The sequence below is a fragment of the Leptosomus discolor genome, chromosome 1 (genome assembly GCF_034619465.1).
Source record: "Leptosomus discolor isolate bLepDis1 chromosome 1, bLepDis1.hap2, whole genome shotgun sequence".
NCBI lineage: Eukaryota > Metazoa > Chordata > Aves > Leptosomiformes > Leptosomidae > Leptosomus > Leptosomus discolor.
The window spans coordinates 155,217,061-155,235,578 of record NC_141391.1 but is presented as its reverse complement, the minus strand read 5'-3'; the positions used below and the strand labels follow the sequence as shown (position 1 = coordinate 155,235,578).

The following is an 18,518-nucleotide window of genomic DNA, read 5'->3' as shown; positions in this document are numbered from 1 at the left end:
AAATTGTTCTCTCTACATATTATTTTTCCTGTGCTGTTTTTTATTACTGAAGGGAAGATCAAAGTTGTTTGCTTTGTGTATCTCCTGGAGTATGGGCATTGAGAGACATTACTGGACGATAAGCTAAGATGTGAATTTACAGTTTCTACACAGTAAATGCTGGTACGCCTGCTGCTAGCTCCTGATTCAGAGAAAAGAAATGAAAGAAGGGGTGATTTTCCACAAATATGTATCTGACAGTGAAAGCAGACGCTCTGGCAGCTACTGCAGGCCCTTTGGTGTATCATAAGTTTGGATGTGAGCTTCCCCTACAGATAGCTTGTGCCAAAGATAGCATTAGTTGTCATGGTGGACTGATGGTAGGGATTGCTTTGCTCCTAGCCTTTGTTTTTGGTTGTCAAGCCCATCTGGTCTACAGCTGGGATGACATGTTGCATTCATTTAATGGCACTTTCTCTTCTGCATTTTGCCCTTCCCAGGAGCAATTGAGCGGTGCACGTACATCAAGTACCACTACTCCTCAGCGACCATTCCCAAGAACCTCACCTACAACATCACCAAGACAATCCGTCAGGATGAGTGGCATGCCTTGCGTAAGTGTTGCTGGCTTTCTTCTCTGCTCTTCTCACACGCGGACTAAGGGAGGTACTCACTGATAAATGAGCACAGAGGTTTTGACTGACAGCCCGCTCAGAGCCCTCTTCTCGCATACAGTTTGTCTTTGTAGCAGACTGATCGATTTGTTCTTAGGACCTACATCTCTGTTTCTGCTGCTGACTAGAAATTCTGCTGAGGCATGAGAAAGTGGCAGTGGGGAAGAGGCATTTGTATGCAGAGATTAATATTGAGTTAAATACAAAAATGAATAACAAAATCAATGCCCTATTTTTTAATTCAGTAGAATGCTCTGTACGTGAGCATATTCTCATGCAGTTCATTCTGCTGCTGAGTTTCCTGCTTCCAGGAGAATTCATTGCTGGCTTTTACTGTCGAGTATGTCCTGCTGCCAGCAGCTCCTGGGCAAGTGTGGCATCACTGTCCTTTGAAGATCTAGAAAGAGAAATTCTTCAACCTTTAAGGCACAAAGGAGGAGCTTAGCCCTCAGTGATAATTGTAGCCAGTGGTCACCAACTTGTAACATTTGCAGAAGCAACAAGATCTGACAGGGATGGAATTGCCTTGGGATGTATTGGCTGGCCTTAAAGCTTTCCTCCTTCTCATCTTGGAAATAGAAAAGGGTTTTCACTGATAAAATGGAAGAGGTAGGATTTCACACGGAAGGATGCCACTGCAACTTGCTCTTGTTAACGTGTAGTGGGGACTGATGAATGTCCTGAGTTCCCCTGTCTCAGTGGAAGCAGTTAACAGCTCCTTGAAGATGGCAGGGGTTGAGGGATGCTGATTCTGATTGAAAACCTTGAAAGGTGGTAGTAAGCAGCTGCTGACCAGGCTGTGTCAGTCTGAGAAATGTGTAAGACCCCTGGTGTTCTCAGGGCTTTCAGTCTCTGTTTCACTCCTGTCTTATGTTGCTGTTGCTTTCGGAGGGTCCTTTTAAGCTCTGGAGGAGAAAGTGTATCATTACAAAACAGTCTATTTCCTGCATTGGTAAGGTCAGGCCTGGTTTGAGACTCACTGGTGCTTCTAGGCCTGCCTGGTCAAATCTGGTAAAGCACTAAGTTCTAGAGGGTCTTGCTAAACTCCTAATTTTTTTTTTTTTTTTTTTTTGAAATCCATCTGTGTGGATAAATACATGTTTTTATTGTGACTTGACAAAGAAAAGGAATATCGAACTCGTGCCTCTCAAAGTTGTAAGAGGCTGGTCTTGCAAAATACTGTGCTGTGCTCATTTGTCCCTGAAATCAGAAGATCAGGTGGTTTGGTTGCCTTCAGGTTTTCTGCTAGCACCTGTCATCTCTGCTGGTGTCAGTTTTATGTTAATGTTGCTCATCTGTGGACAAAAAGGAATGCACGCCCCCCCATACCCAAAAAGTCTTCTGTTAGGGTTCATAGGGCAGTAGGAAGGGTCTTTGGTTTATGCTTTTGTTTGTGTATGTGTGCTTTTGCCACTGCTGTGAGCAACAACTATTTTTCTGCAACCGTCCACTGGGAATCTCACTATTTAATGTAGTATTTAATAACTGTCTTAAATACACTCATCTATCTCAGCAATGGCTCAAGTAAAGGGTTACTCTGAAGCTGTGTTTGTATCCACCCCACCCTTAAATATCATTACTAATATACCTGGCCATGTAAGACACTTGGTGTGTGTGTCCCATGGTGGGATCAGCAGGTTCCTGAGGGTGATGTGTTGGCAGCTGATGAGAACCTTCAGTAGGGCATTTGTCAGTCTCCAAAGTGGCAGTCTAAACACACTGTGCTCACACATTTACATATCTGATTTGGTCCAAGGCACTTACTTTCAGGGTGAGGCTCCTAGTTCGCTTCCTGGGGAGGGTACGCTGTGGGTGTGCATGCATATTTCTGACCTAGATTTTCTTGTGAGTTCATGAGTCAGATAAGTGTAGGTAGATGAAGATAGAACTGGAGTCTGAATCTCCGTATCTAAAGACAGGGAAGGAGACATTGCTGAAGCTGTCTGTCCTCCAGAGCATTTGGGTGCAATGGTGAGTGCTTGATGGGGTTAGCCACTGGAGGGTCTGAAGATCACTGCATTTAAGATTGAACCTATATGAGTATTTCCTCTGTAGGAACAGCGACCTTGCTGTTTCACTCCAGAACACCTGCTTTAAAAGACAAAGGGAAATACCAATATTTTCAAATTGTGTTTTGTTTGAGGGGGATGTTCTCACTTTGCAGTGGAGTAGGCATAAAGTGGGGTAAGACTCTAAGTCCCTTCAGAAAGTCTCTGTAACTTTAGTCCCTGTCTTAGCAGTTGACCTGGTTCTACACCTCTGGACTAGCTTCATCCAGGGCACAGCTACTTCAGCTCACCACTGCTCATCCTGAAGTAGAAGTGCTTCCAAGTCAATGTGGCCATTATTTTCCTCTGAACAATTTCCTATTCAGAATTTCCATTTTGCTGAGTGTTGTGACAAAAAGCAAAAGGAGCAGGACCCAGGCCTGTGGTTCTTCCTGCTCTTGCCATGGGTAATTTCTCAGATCTGTAGTGTGAGATGGCAAAAAAAGTATTTCCTGGTGAAAAATGCCATTCTAGAGAATTTCAGAGGAACAGCAAAGGTGAAACCAGAGTGTCTGGCCACCCTGCTAAAGAAAAATGCCTCTTCCAGGCTGAAGCCACTGCTGTCCTTTGCCATATTTGTATTTCAGTAGTGGTCAGTTTCCTTCCGTGGTGCATGGGCAGCAAACCATGGTGCCTGGGAAGGAAAACTGTTGCTTTGCCTGTTTACTGGCTGCAGAATCAGAGGAGAAAGGGCTCCAGCCATGCCTAGCAGACTGTTTTTTGTGGGGTTTTGTTGTGGTTTTTTTTTTTCCTCCCAGACTAGTGGGCAGGACTGATGTTCCAGCAGTTTCTCTGAACTGCAGGAGTGGGTGAGGGGCAATTAATTTGAGGCTGAGGACCTCATGACACCAGTCAGCACAGAAGGATATTCTTCTACCTGTGCTGTCAGCTATGCTAGAAGAACCCAGGGGAGCAGCTGGACCTGGAGGAACGATGGGAGCTGACTTAATAGTTTTTTTTTATTTTATCTTGTTTCATTCTGATTGACATTTTGAATTTGACATTGAATCTTTGCTCCAAATTGATCGCCTACGGCAGCGTAAGCCAGGGAAATAGGACTTCACTTCCTTGTAATCACTTCCTTTCAGCTGTCTGGTTAAACAGGGATGGAGGGAAGGATGATTGTTGTATTGCCAGCTCTCACCTGTCAGGAGATAAATGTTCATCTAATTAGACAAAATGAGTGGCTATATGAGCTGGGAGGGGAAGGGAGAAGAGAAGGAAAACTGTGTCCAACAGCTTTGAGCATGAGTAACTTTCTTTATGGAAGATGCCAGTGTAATGATATGATTGAGTCACTATGAGGCATTTACCCTGTCACTTTTTGGCCCCAGCCTTGTACACAGAAAATTGATCCATAGTTCTGGCTTCTGAAAAACTCCAGCAGCATCACTGACGCTTTTAGAGATGGAGGTATATGTTATTGGAATAAAAATCCAAGAAAATCTGAACAGTTCTACATTTATTCACATATTCAGTTCCATGTGTTTTATGCTATTCTTGTAGGTTCACTTTCAGTATGCTACAAGCTTGTGTTCATAAGAGACAGGGAAAGTGATCATGGCAAGGGTTTTAGCTGTAGAATATGGTACAGGTATTGGGAGGGGTGAGAGGCATTTTCAGATGATGAAATAAGCACCTTAATTGGATGCTTGTGCTTTAAGAGAGTTGACCATAAAAAGGAGGCTATGTTGATGCTAACTTTTTTTCTCTTGTCCTAAAAACTTCAGGAAGCCATTGTCTGGTGTATTATGGCAAAGAAGGTGAAAGGCTATGCTTGCTTTGAAAATGGTAGTAGTACCACCAAGGCAATGAGGGGATGTGCTGTATTCAGTTTGGCATCTTCCAGGAACTGACAGTGTTGTTCTCTAACGCCATTGTGAGGGGTAAGGCATGTAAAGCCCAGGGAGTATTTAGTTTGCTGGCTTACTACTTGGAGAAACAGACACCTGTTGGCTTGATGCTGTTTTATACCATGAGAAGGACTGTAGGAAAGTCATTCCTGTTTGGGTGGTTGTTTTTTTTTTGTGGGGGGTGGTGGTGGTGTTTTGTGGTGTTGGTTTGGTTTTGTTTTGCAAATAGGCTATAAAAAACCCAGACTCTAAATTGATCTTCTGCTGAAGTCTTTCAGAAACAACTGTTTTGTGAAAAAGGGTAACCATAGCATAGAGGATGGATGCAGAGAGGAATTTCTAAGTATGCTCAAGCCAGCTATGTACATTTAGTTGTCTTGCTGGGGGAGGTGGAATTAGAAACTTATTTTGAGGAAGCCAAATAGTGCAGAAAAGGGAGGAAGGTGCAGGTAAGAGGAGAGGGATTGCCTTCATACTTTCTTAGAGCCAGTCTAGCATGATGATGTTTTATTTTTGCCTCTAGCTGCTTTAGTTTATACCTTATGCTTCCTCTCCCACTTTTACCTTTGAACATACTTGTATTTGCTGTGGGACTCCTTTCTGTATCTATTCCTTGAATGATTTCGGCAAGAACAACTGTGTAGGTACTACAGGATTGTGGGTTAGCCTGCTGTGGGCTCAGACCTGCCTGGACCCTCACAGGGCTGATGCTTGTGGGTCACTCTGAAGTCTTCCTCACTGTGGTCTTGGCAAGGGAAGGGTAAGTGGGAACTTTTCCAGGGCTACTTTCTCTCCAAGGCAGGTGAAGAAAATATTGTGGCTTTGATGTGCTGCAAACAAGCAAGTTGCCGATGTGTCTTGTTGAAGAGTAAGATTTCTTTTCTCCCGGAGAACAAGTCAAACCACTGCCTCTTCCCTTTCTCCTGCCTTGGTAGCTGGAATGGACGAATGCTGCGTGGTGCTCAGAGCCTTTGTATGGCAGAGCTCTCAGTGGCTTGCGCTGTATTGCATGGAAGTCTCCACATTAGGAGAGAGATGAAAAATTCTTCCTTCTCTCCAAAAGCTTTTATTTTACTGACTCACAGAGCTTATCATGTGAAGTAGATAGCTGGGTCTTTAAATCTGTTACTTTTCCTTCCTACCTGTATATCACAAAAATGAATATGGACTTTGGATTAAATGCAGACACAAAAGTGGGGATTTTGTCTGCTCTTCTCCAGCTTGCCATTGCTACCTAGGCCTGTCTTCCATAGCAGCCATGTTTTGTGTCCAGGAACATGGAGAGTGCTACATCTGGGCAAAAAGTGGCTGAAATTGCTATGGAAACTGATCTCTTCCTGCACAGCTTAGAAACCGTGTTACCCGACTGCTTTAGAGAGAACCAGTTCACAAATAGGTAGCTGATGCTTCCTGAGGAATGTTTAGAATTTCCTGGTGGTTTTTGGAAATGCTCCTTGTTAGGCAAAGGAGGTCCCACAATGCTAGTCTCTTACCTCCCCCTCTTCTACTGTGGGACCACAGACTATGGGCTCTGAACTTAGAGCATTGGCATGGGGAGCTGCTTTGTCAGGAGAAGAGGAACCATAATGCCTTGTGTTAATTGTAATGATAACGTTTGTCTGCACTGTTGAAAACTGCAATAATCCTGTGTTTGTGGTGGTCTGAAAGCCATTTGCATAAAAAATGAGTTGTAAAGTCAAAAGTAATAGCCTGGCACATTCTGGGAAGAGCAAGTATTGGAGGAAATGAAGGATTTCTACAGGATGAAGAGAGTGGTAATATTTTAATTCATATAGCATGTATGCTGAAAGCGGAATGAATTTTATCATCCTTAACGGTCCAAACTTTGCAGGAGATTAATGCTTCCTCATTTAGGCCTACAAAGCACGCAAATGCCTCCTTATAACCAGTAACACTACTGGGCGGGTTTGGAAAAAGTCTTTTTCTGTGGAGGCTGGTTATGGTGCTGATAGCAGTGGCAACAATGAGCACTCTGGAAAAAAATGTAATGTCTATACTTCTAATTTCTACAGGCTTCCCAAGCCTTCTTGTTCCATGGAATAAGATGTTGAGATTTGGAGAGAAGCTCAATTGATAGCTTGACAGTGCATTAGTAACACCAGTAGGCTCATGGGCTTGACCCTATATGCTTTTATAAGCAGCAATAAATATTTCATTGTTGTATCTGTATTAAGTGCTGACCTGAGAGAATTTTTGTTTTTGTTTTTTGTGTTGTTTTTTTTTTTTCCCTTGATACTACTGAAAGCAGTGTTTGAAATAAATAGGCAGCATCCCACTTTTCTTGCTCCTTTCTTCCACTCTCTCTCCCATACTCCCTTGGGTCTCTTTCCATTCCTATCTTCCTCTACAAGGAAATGCTGTTTCATTTTTAATTAGCTACCTTGAACCCCAGATGGAGGTACACCCTGAAGTATGACACCGTCCTGCTGGTCAGTGCCATTTGGCTGGCAATATGATGTCATTCCTTAATGCATTGGTTATTAAAGCAGACGGGGCAGCCATCCTGGAGGTTAGTCAGGCGGCAGGTGCTCACATGCCTGGAGGTCTAGCTTTGTTGGATCTCCATCATATTCATTGTTCCCATAGCTAATGACCAGGTGGTAGTGACAGACCTTCTCATTTCCCTCTCTCTCTGCTGTAGGGTTTTCTTCATATCCTGCTATTTCAAGCTAAGATATAAAAAAAGTTTTCTTGGCATCAAAATCTAAGACCTATTTTGAAATCTGTAAGGGATTTTGTTGCCTTCTGCTAGGCTTCATCTTAGGATCTGCTAATATGGCTGTGACCTTAATACCTACACCAGTGAATAGCTTTCCCAACTGCATGCTACTTTTTATTTCCCATATTACCCTTGCTTCTTAAGAGACAGAAAAGCAGGGAAGGAGTAAGAGAGGAGGTTAGTAGACCTCCTAGTCTTGAGTCAACAGGGGTGTCAGAGTTGAAAATATGGCAAATATTTGGGAAGGGTGGAAATGAGGACAAGGAAAGGAGTGAAACTTTGTCCAGGTGAGTTGGGAGAGGTGAGACAAGGGGTTACTGAACATTAAGACTGGGATAAGGGCTGGAGTGGTGGACTGGAACAAATTGGAAAGAAAGGTGCAAAAAATGGCCAAGCTATCTGTTGTTTGTGTGTGGTGAGGGGTGGGGAAATGAATAAGGAAGAATCTCTGCCAAAGCCCTGTTCAAAGTGCACAAGTCAGGAGTCTTACTGTTCATCTACTGCTACCACTTCCGTGAAACACTGGCAGAGGGGAGGTCTTATCCTGCTTCCTCAGCCAGCAGGTTCTTTCCCCAGCTCATATATCAAGGGGCTCAGAGGTGAATCAGAAGGTTCTGCTGATGAACCACTTGCCTTTCTTCTGAATCAGTAAGAAACCCTATGCTAGAATTCCTCCTTTTGCAGTTTGTTTGTTTTGAAGTTAAGAACTTAAAATCAGATGAGCATTTTTAAGGTTGCAAACATAAGCATGTAAAGTTAGGAGATGACACAGTTCAGGCTGCATATTTGGCATTAGTTTATCTTCTCTGAGCACACTGATTATCAAGTCTTTAATTACTGTAATTATATACAGTTTTTTCCAGAGGACCCCTGCATACAGAGGATCTATACATTTGGGATATTCTGTTTCTATTCAATGATGTCCTCAATATTTGGTTTCTTTTTCATTGCTTAATATGTAGTTGCTGGCCTTTTTATTGCAGAATAAACTGCTCCTGATCCAAAGACAGAGTTAACCACTTTGTAAGCTTTGTCACATTTCTAATTCTTGTACTGAAGCATGGCACATAAATATATTATTATATAATAACCTTTTGAAGTGGTCTATAATTTCCGCTTTAGGCCTGGCAATCAAAGTTAACTGGTTTGGGGTTTTTGGGTGTCCAGTTGGAAACGATGAAGACTTGGGTTTTACAGTGCTTAGTATTAAATAGCATTTTGTATGTTCAGAGCACAGCTCCCACTGACTTTCAGAGCAACTGTAAGTGCTCCACACCCTGTAAATCAGACTTCAAATGGTCACCCAGCTCACACTAGGTCAGAGTAAATGAGGAAAACATGGCTAGGGACCATGTCTAAAGAGATTTCTTTGATTAATTGACTTACCACCAAGGACTTTTGGGGTAAGTGTAGAGGCAAGTGCTTGTATGAGAGGGAGGAGGAGCTGTATGTCAGCTGACTGATCACAGCTCCAACTGCTCTTTGCTAGAGGGGTTGTGTGTGTTCTCAACTTTCACACCAACCTTTTCAAAGGGTCGCATTCTTGTATTTCCTAACTTTGGTACTCTTGACTTGGTAGCCTTCATAATGTTTTGATATTTTTTTGTTTGCTTTTGTTTTTTGTTGTATTTGTTAAGTGCAGATATTTGGATTCATCTTGGCTTAGGTGATGTTTTACGTTGTCTCCTGCTGTCATATTGGGAAAAAAGAAGACATGTTTTTATCTTTATCATTTAAAGGAGTCTTAGGGTATTTATGGAGCTGTTCTGGGTGCAGGAAAATTGAGAGCAAACCCCCTCCAGCCTTACTGGTGATTTTTTTGCAAGAGAGTGTTAGAGACATTTTGCCTGTTGCAGTGTGGAGATGTTGACAGGTAAAACATACCATCGCTAATCATTTCCAGTCATTCAGCCAGTCAAAATATAGCTTTATTAATATGCATACAGAGCTCTCTGTTTCCCTTCTCTCCCTCTTGAGAGACACAGAGGGGGAGAGATGGGCGTTTTTCTATGTCTCTTGGCTAATCAAGAATGATGCCTTGTGCGTTCTTAGGGTGAGAACACAGGAAAGAACAAACAGGATGATCTAATGGGTCTCTTCCATCTGACTTCTATAATTTTTGATTTATATACCAATTTAATGCCTGGTTTATGATGATTTATATCCCAGTTTATTTATACCCAAGTCTGATACCCCACCCCACACTGTTAGTGAGATGAAAGCCAGCCAGTTAAATATTCCAAGGTGATTACATGCCACATGCCACACACAGAGTTAGTAATGAGAAGTAAGTGCTTCCTTGCTTCAGTGCAAGAAGAAAGAATTAAGTGGAACACTTTGGAAAGCAGATTATTGTGATTTGTTCATAAAGCCATGCACCATCCACAAGGGAACATCACAGCAGCCAGCATGAGATAGGGGCCAACAAACTCTGAATCAAACAACCTGGCTTTGACCCTGACAGAAGCTGCAGGCTGAAACATGTAGGTGTTTTTTATATGTTGATAGCTACTAGGCAGTGGTTGTGACTTTAATTACTGTTTTGCAGTGATGCTTTTTGTACACTAAATCACAGAATAAACCTGATCCTCATGTATGACCAGGACATCCTCCTACTTGCTACTCTGACAGGGTCCAAAATGTGTGAATATTAATGTGTGAAGATGATAATACAGCTTTACATCCTCATTCGTATATTGTTTATCGGTCCATAATGACTTTGGCCACGTTGTCAGAGCCGAATGGAGTTCTGGCCCAGGAAGACTGGATGAAGCTGAAGGATTTGTCTTAGGGCCCATCCCAAGACTCCTTAATTGGCTGGGTGAATCACAGTTTAGCTGTTCAATTATTCCCTGCCCACCTCCAGGAACTGATTGCATAGTTGGTGAGGGAATAGGAAATCAGGAGTATAAATCAACTGCAGGTATCTCCTGTGGGACTTCAGAGTTCAGTCTCACAAATCTCATCTGGCTGCTCTGGATGTAGGTTATATTTAATGGAGCTTGAGCCTGCGTGTCCCTCTGCATCACCAGAATTATGACAGCTAATTTGAGTCTATCTGCCGCTAGTGTGTGTGATTGATCAATATCCCTTTCATAAATACAAACCCTCATCTCTGCCTCCATCAGCTTTGTCTTTTTCTGGCTTGCCCTTTGCATCACTGTTTCTTTTGGTTTTTTTTGTTTTGTTTGGTTCCCCCCCCCAACTGTGATTCTCACCCAGATATTCTGAGAGAAGGAAATCGATGGAAGAATATCACTTACTGACCTAAGAGGGGCTTCTTTGCCATACACAACTAAGACTGTAAATAATTCAGTAGGGTCCCCGTCTTTTCTTTCCTCCCATAAAATTGAGTTTATTAAAATTTTATGGGAGGGGACATAGAGGTGGCTGAATTACTGGTTTAGTCTGATACAGTCTTTAGCAATGCATTAGCTTGGTACTAGCTGCTTATCTAGGCACATGCTAAATCAGTCTTCCTTGTAGAATCCGTTCTGCAGCATGTTATAATGACATATTTGGGCATGATGTAATGCCATTCCTTATAACTCACTCTCATATCTGATTGTTTTGCCATGGGAAGAAAAGTGTTAAACAGCCAAGACAAGGTTTAATCTTTTTTCCAGTATCGGAAGGAATCTGTATACACAAAGATCCTAATCAGAAGGGAGCAATAGGCTGCCAGCTAAGAGTTTGGTTCTGTTGATATTTATACCGGAATAATAATTCTACTGAAACAAGAACAGATATTCTGAGACAAAAATAATGTGAAATCAGCATCTGAGTGCAACATACTCCATAGATTTCAGAAAAAAAAAAAAAAGCTACTTGAGATTTTAGACTTTTTGATATTTCAGTGAAAAGGAACAGATTCCACAATTACACTCTTCTGTTAATACTGGCAGTGTGTAGTGCACCTTCCGTCCTAGTATCTTGAAACACTTGGGCAATGGTTTTTACTCAGTATCCTTCTGACTTAAACAGGGTGCCAAAGGAGGAATACAACCCAAGTACACCCATTTCACATGCAGAAAGAGTTACAGAGAAGCTAATTGACCTGCTAAATGTCACACAGAGAGTAAGTGGGAGAGCCAGAAACAAAACTTGGACTACCACTGCTGTAAGTGCTAGACGATGCTGCCTCCTGTAGTGCCAGAGATTATGCAGCATATCTCCTAGAAAAGATCATTGCCAACTCCTATATCAAGGATAATGGGTTTCACAAAGATACATTAAAAAAAAAAAAAGTGAAATCTTGCTGTCCAAAACCCGAATTAATTACATACGTTAGTGGTGATTTTTCTTTTAGAAACAATGGCAAAAGAACCTTCAAAGGTTGGTAGTGAATTAATGTATACAAAGTGGGGATTCCTCAACATCTGCATAAAACCAGGTCCTTGGAGATATTTGAAGGTGAGCAACTAGAAACAATAACGATTTAAAAAATTATCTCCATTAGAATATGTGTAGGTGCTGTAGACTTTCTGCCACATATGAATTGGACTCTAAACCAGTGTCCTCGCTGATTGTCATGACAACTGATATGCACAGCAAAAATAACATACTGGTACTCAAGAGTTTTACCTGCAAGTAATCTTAACTGTCACTATATTTGAAAAGTAATCAAATGAGTACATTGTGAGAACTAATAATTACCAGTCCTGTTACAGAACCATAAAATAATCTGGAAGAAGTGCACACTGAATAGAAAACTGTAGGCAAACAATTTCAAAATGGCCTGGGCAGAACCTGTCCTGTATGGTGAATCCTCCTTAGCCAGTAGAGTGGCCACAGCCAGCTCTGCGCCTCATCCCAAAACAGCATGGGTAAGGAACTGACTGACAAGTATGGTCCTGTACTGCGATTACTAGCTGTGAACAATCCACTGCCAGGGTATATTAGAGCTACATGTGATTTATTCCAACATAAACCTAGGTTGAACTGGTCTTTGGCTCTTTTCAGGAGTATCTTCATCTCTTATGGAACTCAGCATATCAGGACCTTCATGTTGACTATTTTTGATGTGTTTTATTGCTCTTTAGGTCTTTGCATGAAAACAGGATTTTTATTCAGTAAATAAGCCTTGGCTCTGACACTTAACCCTTCACTGGAGCACTAGTCCTCTGTACTGTCTTCAGTTGATGAAGTGGAAAAGTCTGTGGTGACACCACTTCCAGGGAGGACCAGATTTTTCATGTGAAAGGATTTAAGAATTTTTTTTTTTAAGTGGGCAATTCATGTAAAAGCCTTTTGTAACAAGGAACAGGGCAGAGAAACAAAAAAACCTACTTAATATGGCAATAGGATTAGCTTTTCAGAGTAGTCCTCTCAAAGTTTTCCAGGAGGAATCGGTGGTTCTCTGAAAAGCTGAATTGACAACTCTGTTAAGTGAAGCTTTTTGGATGGAGCAAGGGTAGCACAAGCAGGAGCACTTTGAAAATCTGTGTGATGCATAGGTGGATTAGATCATTTGATGTATATCTTTGGATGCTAGTTAGAATCATAGAACAGTTCTGGTTGGAAGAGACCTTCAAGATCATCAAGTCCAACCTTTGTCCAAGCTCTATCAACACCACTAAACCATGTCCCTAAGTAAAACATCTGCCCATCTCTTAAACACCTCCGGGGATGGAGACTCCACCACCTCCCTGGGCAGGCTGTTCCAGCTCCTGACAACCCTTTCAGTAAAGAAATTCTTCCCAATATCCATCCTGAACCTCCCCTGGTGCAGCTTAAGGCCATTTCCCCTTGTTCTGTTGCTTGTTACTGAGGAGAACAGACCAACCCCTGCCTCACTACAGCTTCCTTTCAGGGAGTTGTAGAGAGTGATAAGGTCTCCCCTCAGTCTTCTCTTCTCCAGGCTAAACAGCCCCAGGTCCCTCAGCTGCTCCTCATACGAGACATGCTGCAAATCCTTTATTCTCTGATAAATGATTCTGGCCTTGGCTTTCTATTGGAAGGCATCTCCTACGCAAGAACAGAGTTCCAGAGGTAAATGAATCCCCATTTTATGGCAATCAGATGACATTAAGTGTAATTTAAGGATATTCTTTTTTTTTTAATCACTGTCAGGGGAGACTCAGTATTTTACTAGCCAGAAGAGAGGCCATTTGTCATCATCTTATTGGATTAATGATGAGTGTTTTGCTGTCCTTTTCTCACAAACAGTTGATCTGTTGCTGTACAAAAGCAATGCTTAGAGAAGGCATAGTAGATACTGTTGTAGGGGCTAAGACCCTGTATTAAGGTCTGTGAGGCCTCTAAACCTGGTGGTGTAGAGCTCAGAAGAGATGCATTACCTGAAAGGGTTTCATCTGGGTGGGGGACCAGGGAGAGCTAATCCCTAGGCGGCAACGTCTTAAAAGAATTGTGAACTTGGCTATGAAGTTGGCAGAAGGAGCTTCAGTCAAAGGGGATATAGGTAGGATGCTGACATGGCCCCAAGTCATCTGCAGAGGGCTCTGACCCATACAGCAATCTCATCTTGGTGGGGTTGGGGGGACCTAGTTTGGAGCAGAAAGTCACCTGCTTTGACAGCCACCTTCATTTTGATGTTAATAGAAAGGGAAAGACATCTGGTGGGTGGCTGTCTAGTGGCATGATTGGCAGCTGGAGGAATATTACTGCTTTCCAAGTCTTTTATTCCTGTATTGTAGGCTTGAGTAGAGAAAACACTCCTGGGTGTGGGAGCAGGACTCTTATAGCCTTGGAGAGTAGCGAGAGAAGAGAGGAACTCCTTGTATGGCTGGGACACTGGTGGGTTTTTTTTGGTTGTGTGGTTGTTTTTTGTTGTGGGTTTTGTTGTTGTTTTTTTTTCCTGAGGATGAAATTGGATGAGCTTTTAGTGGTGCCTTTAAGAATATGAGCAAGGAAGCCAAGGTGATGTGTATAAACACCTGTGGAGAAGCTAAAAGAAAACAGAGAATAATGGAAAAGCTGCTGAGGGAAATACAAATGCGATACCTAGATGATCTTCTGCGTATAGAGAGAACCTCTCTCCTCTGTTTATTGTGCAGCAATGTGGATGCATTAGATTCATGGGAAAATCAAACAAATTCCTGACATTGCTAGCACCACTGAAACAATAACCAGAAGCTGTTGTCTCTGTCACTTTCTTTTTGCAGCAAAGTCTGACAGTGAATGAGACTGGCATGAGTTTGCTGTCACTCACTCATTACTTCTTGAAATTTGCTTCTCAGTCGGTGTGTGTCAAGCTCTTGGCACAACCCTGATAAGCAACAGAAAGGTTGAGCAAACAAAGTGAGCCTTTCCACAGATCGATAGAGATCAATCTCTTCATTTCAACTAAATGACAAAACAAAAACAGCAATTAAAAGTACGTTTGATGTTGATAGCTAGCAGGCAGCTCCCAAACCCAAAGTATCAAGGGACCCATAGGAGAGCTCTTGCCTGCAAGTATATATATATGACCCCACCAGCGGGATGATGTCAGCACAGACATGAGGATCACGCAACAGGTAGCTATGCCTTGAGGTTTGACTGTGATGGATCCTGGCCAAACTATTTGACTAGGGCTAGGTTTGTTATTTTATTGTTTACCAGTGGTCTGTGACACTGGCTGCAGTGCCATACAGCTTTGGGCATGTCTATGCCCTAGAGCACAGCATCCAGGACAGAGCTGGAGGTGGGACTATACTTTGATATTTGTCAACATCTGTAATGTAGACTGGTACCAGATCATGTGCAACTGGGCATCTGGTACACTGACTTCCATAAAAGTCTAGGATGATAGTTCATTTAGGTGTCATTAGATCGTTCAGTCAACCATGTGGGACATAGCCACGTTAGTGCACTGAAGCCCAATGAACCTTGCAGGTATAGCTTGAAGGCAGCGTGACTAGACAGTGTGTGAGATTCACTGGACTCTGTTTCTTAACAGAGTGCTGTGTACTGAAAGCCTTGCTCACTGTTGCATGCAAGTATCAAAACACAGGTCTTGGTGAAGTAACTTTAAAAAGTCTGTCAGTACACAGTATTATTAAGAAAATAGTTCTCCCGGCAGGATCACTGGCTACTTAGAGCACCAAGTTAGAAAAACGTTGTTGTAGGCACTGCTGTATATACCCATCTTATACCCACCTGTATGTGAATGTCTGGGATGATACAACAGGTAACACAGGAGAGTAATCAGTGCAAGTGGAATATTACTGCTAGAAAATATCAATAGCTGATGCTTGACTCTTTCATGAAGGAATGAAAAACTGATTTTTCAGTTGTCCTGAGTTCAATGTGTTGTTTTGTTTCTCTTGCTACAATGCTGGCATCATCAATAAAAGTAAATGAGATGCGGTTGGATGTGAGCGTTCTAGTGGGCCTCTGGTGTGAATGAACAGACAGTAGGAACAGAACATTGGCTCCTGCGATAAGATGAGTTTTCTCTTTATTTGGGGGTATGTGTGTGTGGGAAGGCTGAAATCACGTATTGCTTGAGAAAGCAAGAGGCTTGACAGTACCGGCTAAAACCAGGCATACTGCAGGCAAGTGCTGGGCACTTTTCCCAGTTACAGCCACGCCAGTGTGCTTAATCACCGTGTACAAACTGTTGTTCTAGCAAGAGTTGAACCCGTGTTGGTGCAGTGCACTCTTGTCTTCAGACAGCTTTGCTGCTGTGTCTCAAGCCTTCCCCTGCAATGTTGCCCTGCTTTTCCTGAAAGGTAGCACTATTGCAGATGCAGCCATGCAGCTCTGCTCCCCGGGCTGCCATCACGTCAGAACACATCTTGCTTCAGTTGTGCTCTCCTGGAGGAGGTTAGATCCTTTAGACTAGCATCCATTTGTAGGGTATGAGTTCAGCTCATGGCCCCAGTCTTTAGGTCCTTGGCTTTATCCAGCCTCTGTTTTTTGGGGCAGAGAGTGTCCATGTGATGCATTTATATGCTTCTCATCGTACAGCTAGCTAGAAGCGCTTTGGTGCCTGATGCGAGTGTGTTGTAACTGGGCCTGACAGACATGGCCTTGAGAACTTGTTGCACCAGCAGATTTCGTTGGAGAGCAAGAACCCTCTGGAGGGACTGGTCAGCTCTCATTCAGTTGTGAAGTGGGAGAAACAGACTTAGCACCGAGTCAGTGATTTTTGGCTTTCTGTAAGCTGAAGGCGTGCAAGCTGCCTGAGGAGTGGGCTGAAGGAGCTGCTGTGGTGCAGCTGGAGTGGTGCAGAGGGGCTGTGGGCCTGCCTCCAGCCCCTGGGAAGGTAAGGCTAAGGCTCAAGAGCCATCTGCATCCCTACACTCCCATTTCCCTGGTGGTGCCCCTGTGTGGGTCCTTCTGGGGGTTTTACCAAACCAAAAGCCCGTTCTGGGGAGATGTGCTACTGCTGAGTGGAGGAGAACAAAAGAGCTGCAGAAAGTGAGGTCTAAAAGCTTACGGAGCAGCGTCACGTGGAAACCACAGGAGGTGGAAATTTTTCACTGTAACATCAAGTGAGGAAAAATCCCAGCACCTCAGGCAAACAATAACAAGCCCCGAGCTGAGGGAGCCGCCCTGCTGCGAAGCCTTAGCTGTCATGGCTGTCCTGCTCTGCCAAAGCTGCTCTGAGGCTGCTGAGAAACAATTACCTCTCCTCCCTCTTCAGGGAAATGACAAGGGTTGGGCTGGGGGAAAGGTGCCAGCAAGCACAGAAGGGAAGAGAGAATAGAGAAAATTTGATGTTGAATGTGTTCATCACCATCTATTCTAGGGTCAGTTGTAATTTTTTTTTATATTAAATGAGGTGTTATTTTTAGACTTCTAAATCCATACATGGAAATTATTCTCAAGTGTTCCAGCTTTCATCCTGCATAAAAAAACCCCAACCCAATCTCATCTTGATAGCATATTTTTATTGCATTATTTTTATGTGACTTCTTTTATCCTTTCTTCTTCCTGCTCCCAAAAAAATTATCCCTTCTTACTCCCCTACTTTGGCTGATATTGCTGGAGATGTAGCAAGAGACAGCTATTTAATATTTTCACTTGTTGCTTTACTGTTCTGTTAGAGTTATGGGGGAAGTGCTGGTGGGTTAAGAGGAGGCTTAGCTGGCAGCCCACCCACTTCCTTGCGATTTTTCTTCAAAGAAGAATCTGACAAAGAAGAGTTGTTCTGTTGCAGATTTGCTGAGTTCAAAGTGAGTACCCTACAGATACAACTCTCTGATTAATCCTCAAAACTGGCACATAAAGCTTATGCTATGTCACTGCTACTAATGTTAATGGGAGTCAGGCAGCTTACTCACAGTGCACTGCTTTAAAGAGTAATAACTTACCCAGAAAAGTCCTGAGGCAAGAGAAGTGAGTCGTTTATTAATTCTTTTGTAAATCCTTTTGTCTGTGGTGCTGGCATTGCTTTCCATCCATTTGTAAGTCATGACATTTTGGTGAGCCCTAGGCCTGGAAACAGGAAGGCAAGATGGTCTTTTTTTCCATGTCCTTGAACTCTTCGGCGCCAAGAGCAGGTGTGTACACTAGTATACAGGCTGTATTTACAAAGGAGTGACAAAAACCTCATAAGCGTATTTGATACCCTCTGCACATGCAAAATTAGCAGCTGTAGAGAAAAATGTGACGTCTAGGCAGCCCTCGGAAAGCCCACATACAAAGCTGCCCTTTTAGCTTTGATAGAAAGCAGTCCTGTACCTGGAGCATGGTTTTGACATCGACTTATAAAAGCATATGCTTTTTCAGAGGGAAACGAATTGGAGTACCTGATTTTGAGATGTCTGACATGAAGTATGGTCGAAAGGCCTGATGGTCAGTGGGAAAGGGCTCAGCATTCCTCAGCAGCCTGAGTAAGACTGTCAGCATCTGGCTATTCTTATGTGCAGTACCTCCTAGTAAAGGCAGTTGCCTAAGATGTCCCTGTGGCAGATTTGCCTGTATTTCTTATTTCTGTGTGTGTTAGACATGAGGTTTCCAGTGAAGATGCTGCTTTATCACTAGAAGAGAGAACTTTGTCTAGGAACCAAGTAATGGAGAGTAGGCTGTGTGCGAAGTTGCACCACGATACTGGACATGTTTTGCTACGCCTGAAAAGTTTCCACCACACATACAGTGGATGTTGGTATTCCAAAAGCAGGAGAACTCTAATTCTGGGATAAATTACCATACTGTGTTGATTTCTAAAAGCACTTGGACTACTTAGGATCCCAAATGACCCTGAAAGTCAAGATGAATCTTGAAAATCCCATAGTTTGTTCCCGGAGTAGATGAACCAGCACAAAAAATGATG

At 42.8% G+C, this 18,518-nt stretch overlaps 1 protein-coding gene across 2 annotated transcripts in view; it reads left to right on the top strand.

Annotated features, from left to right (window-relative positions):
- The window catches only part of TMEM178B (transmembrane protein 178B), a 220,020-nt gene that overhangs the window by 60,404 nt on the left and 141,098 nt on the right, over positions 1-18,518 (top strand). For both annotated transcript variants that reach the window (XM_086467880.1, XM_086467872.1), the window contains exon 2: positions 480-593. In XM_086467880.1, coding sequence (XP_086324006.1) covers positions 480-593 — 114 coding nt within the window. The remainder of the gene's footprint in view (positions 1-479; positions 594-18,518) is intronic.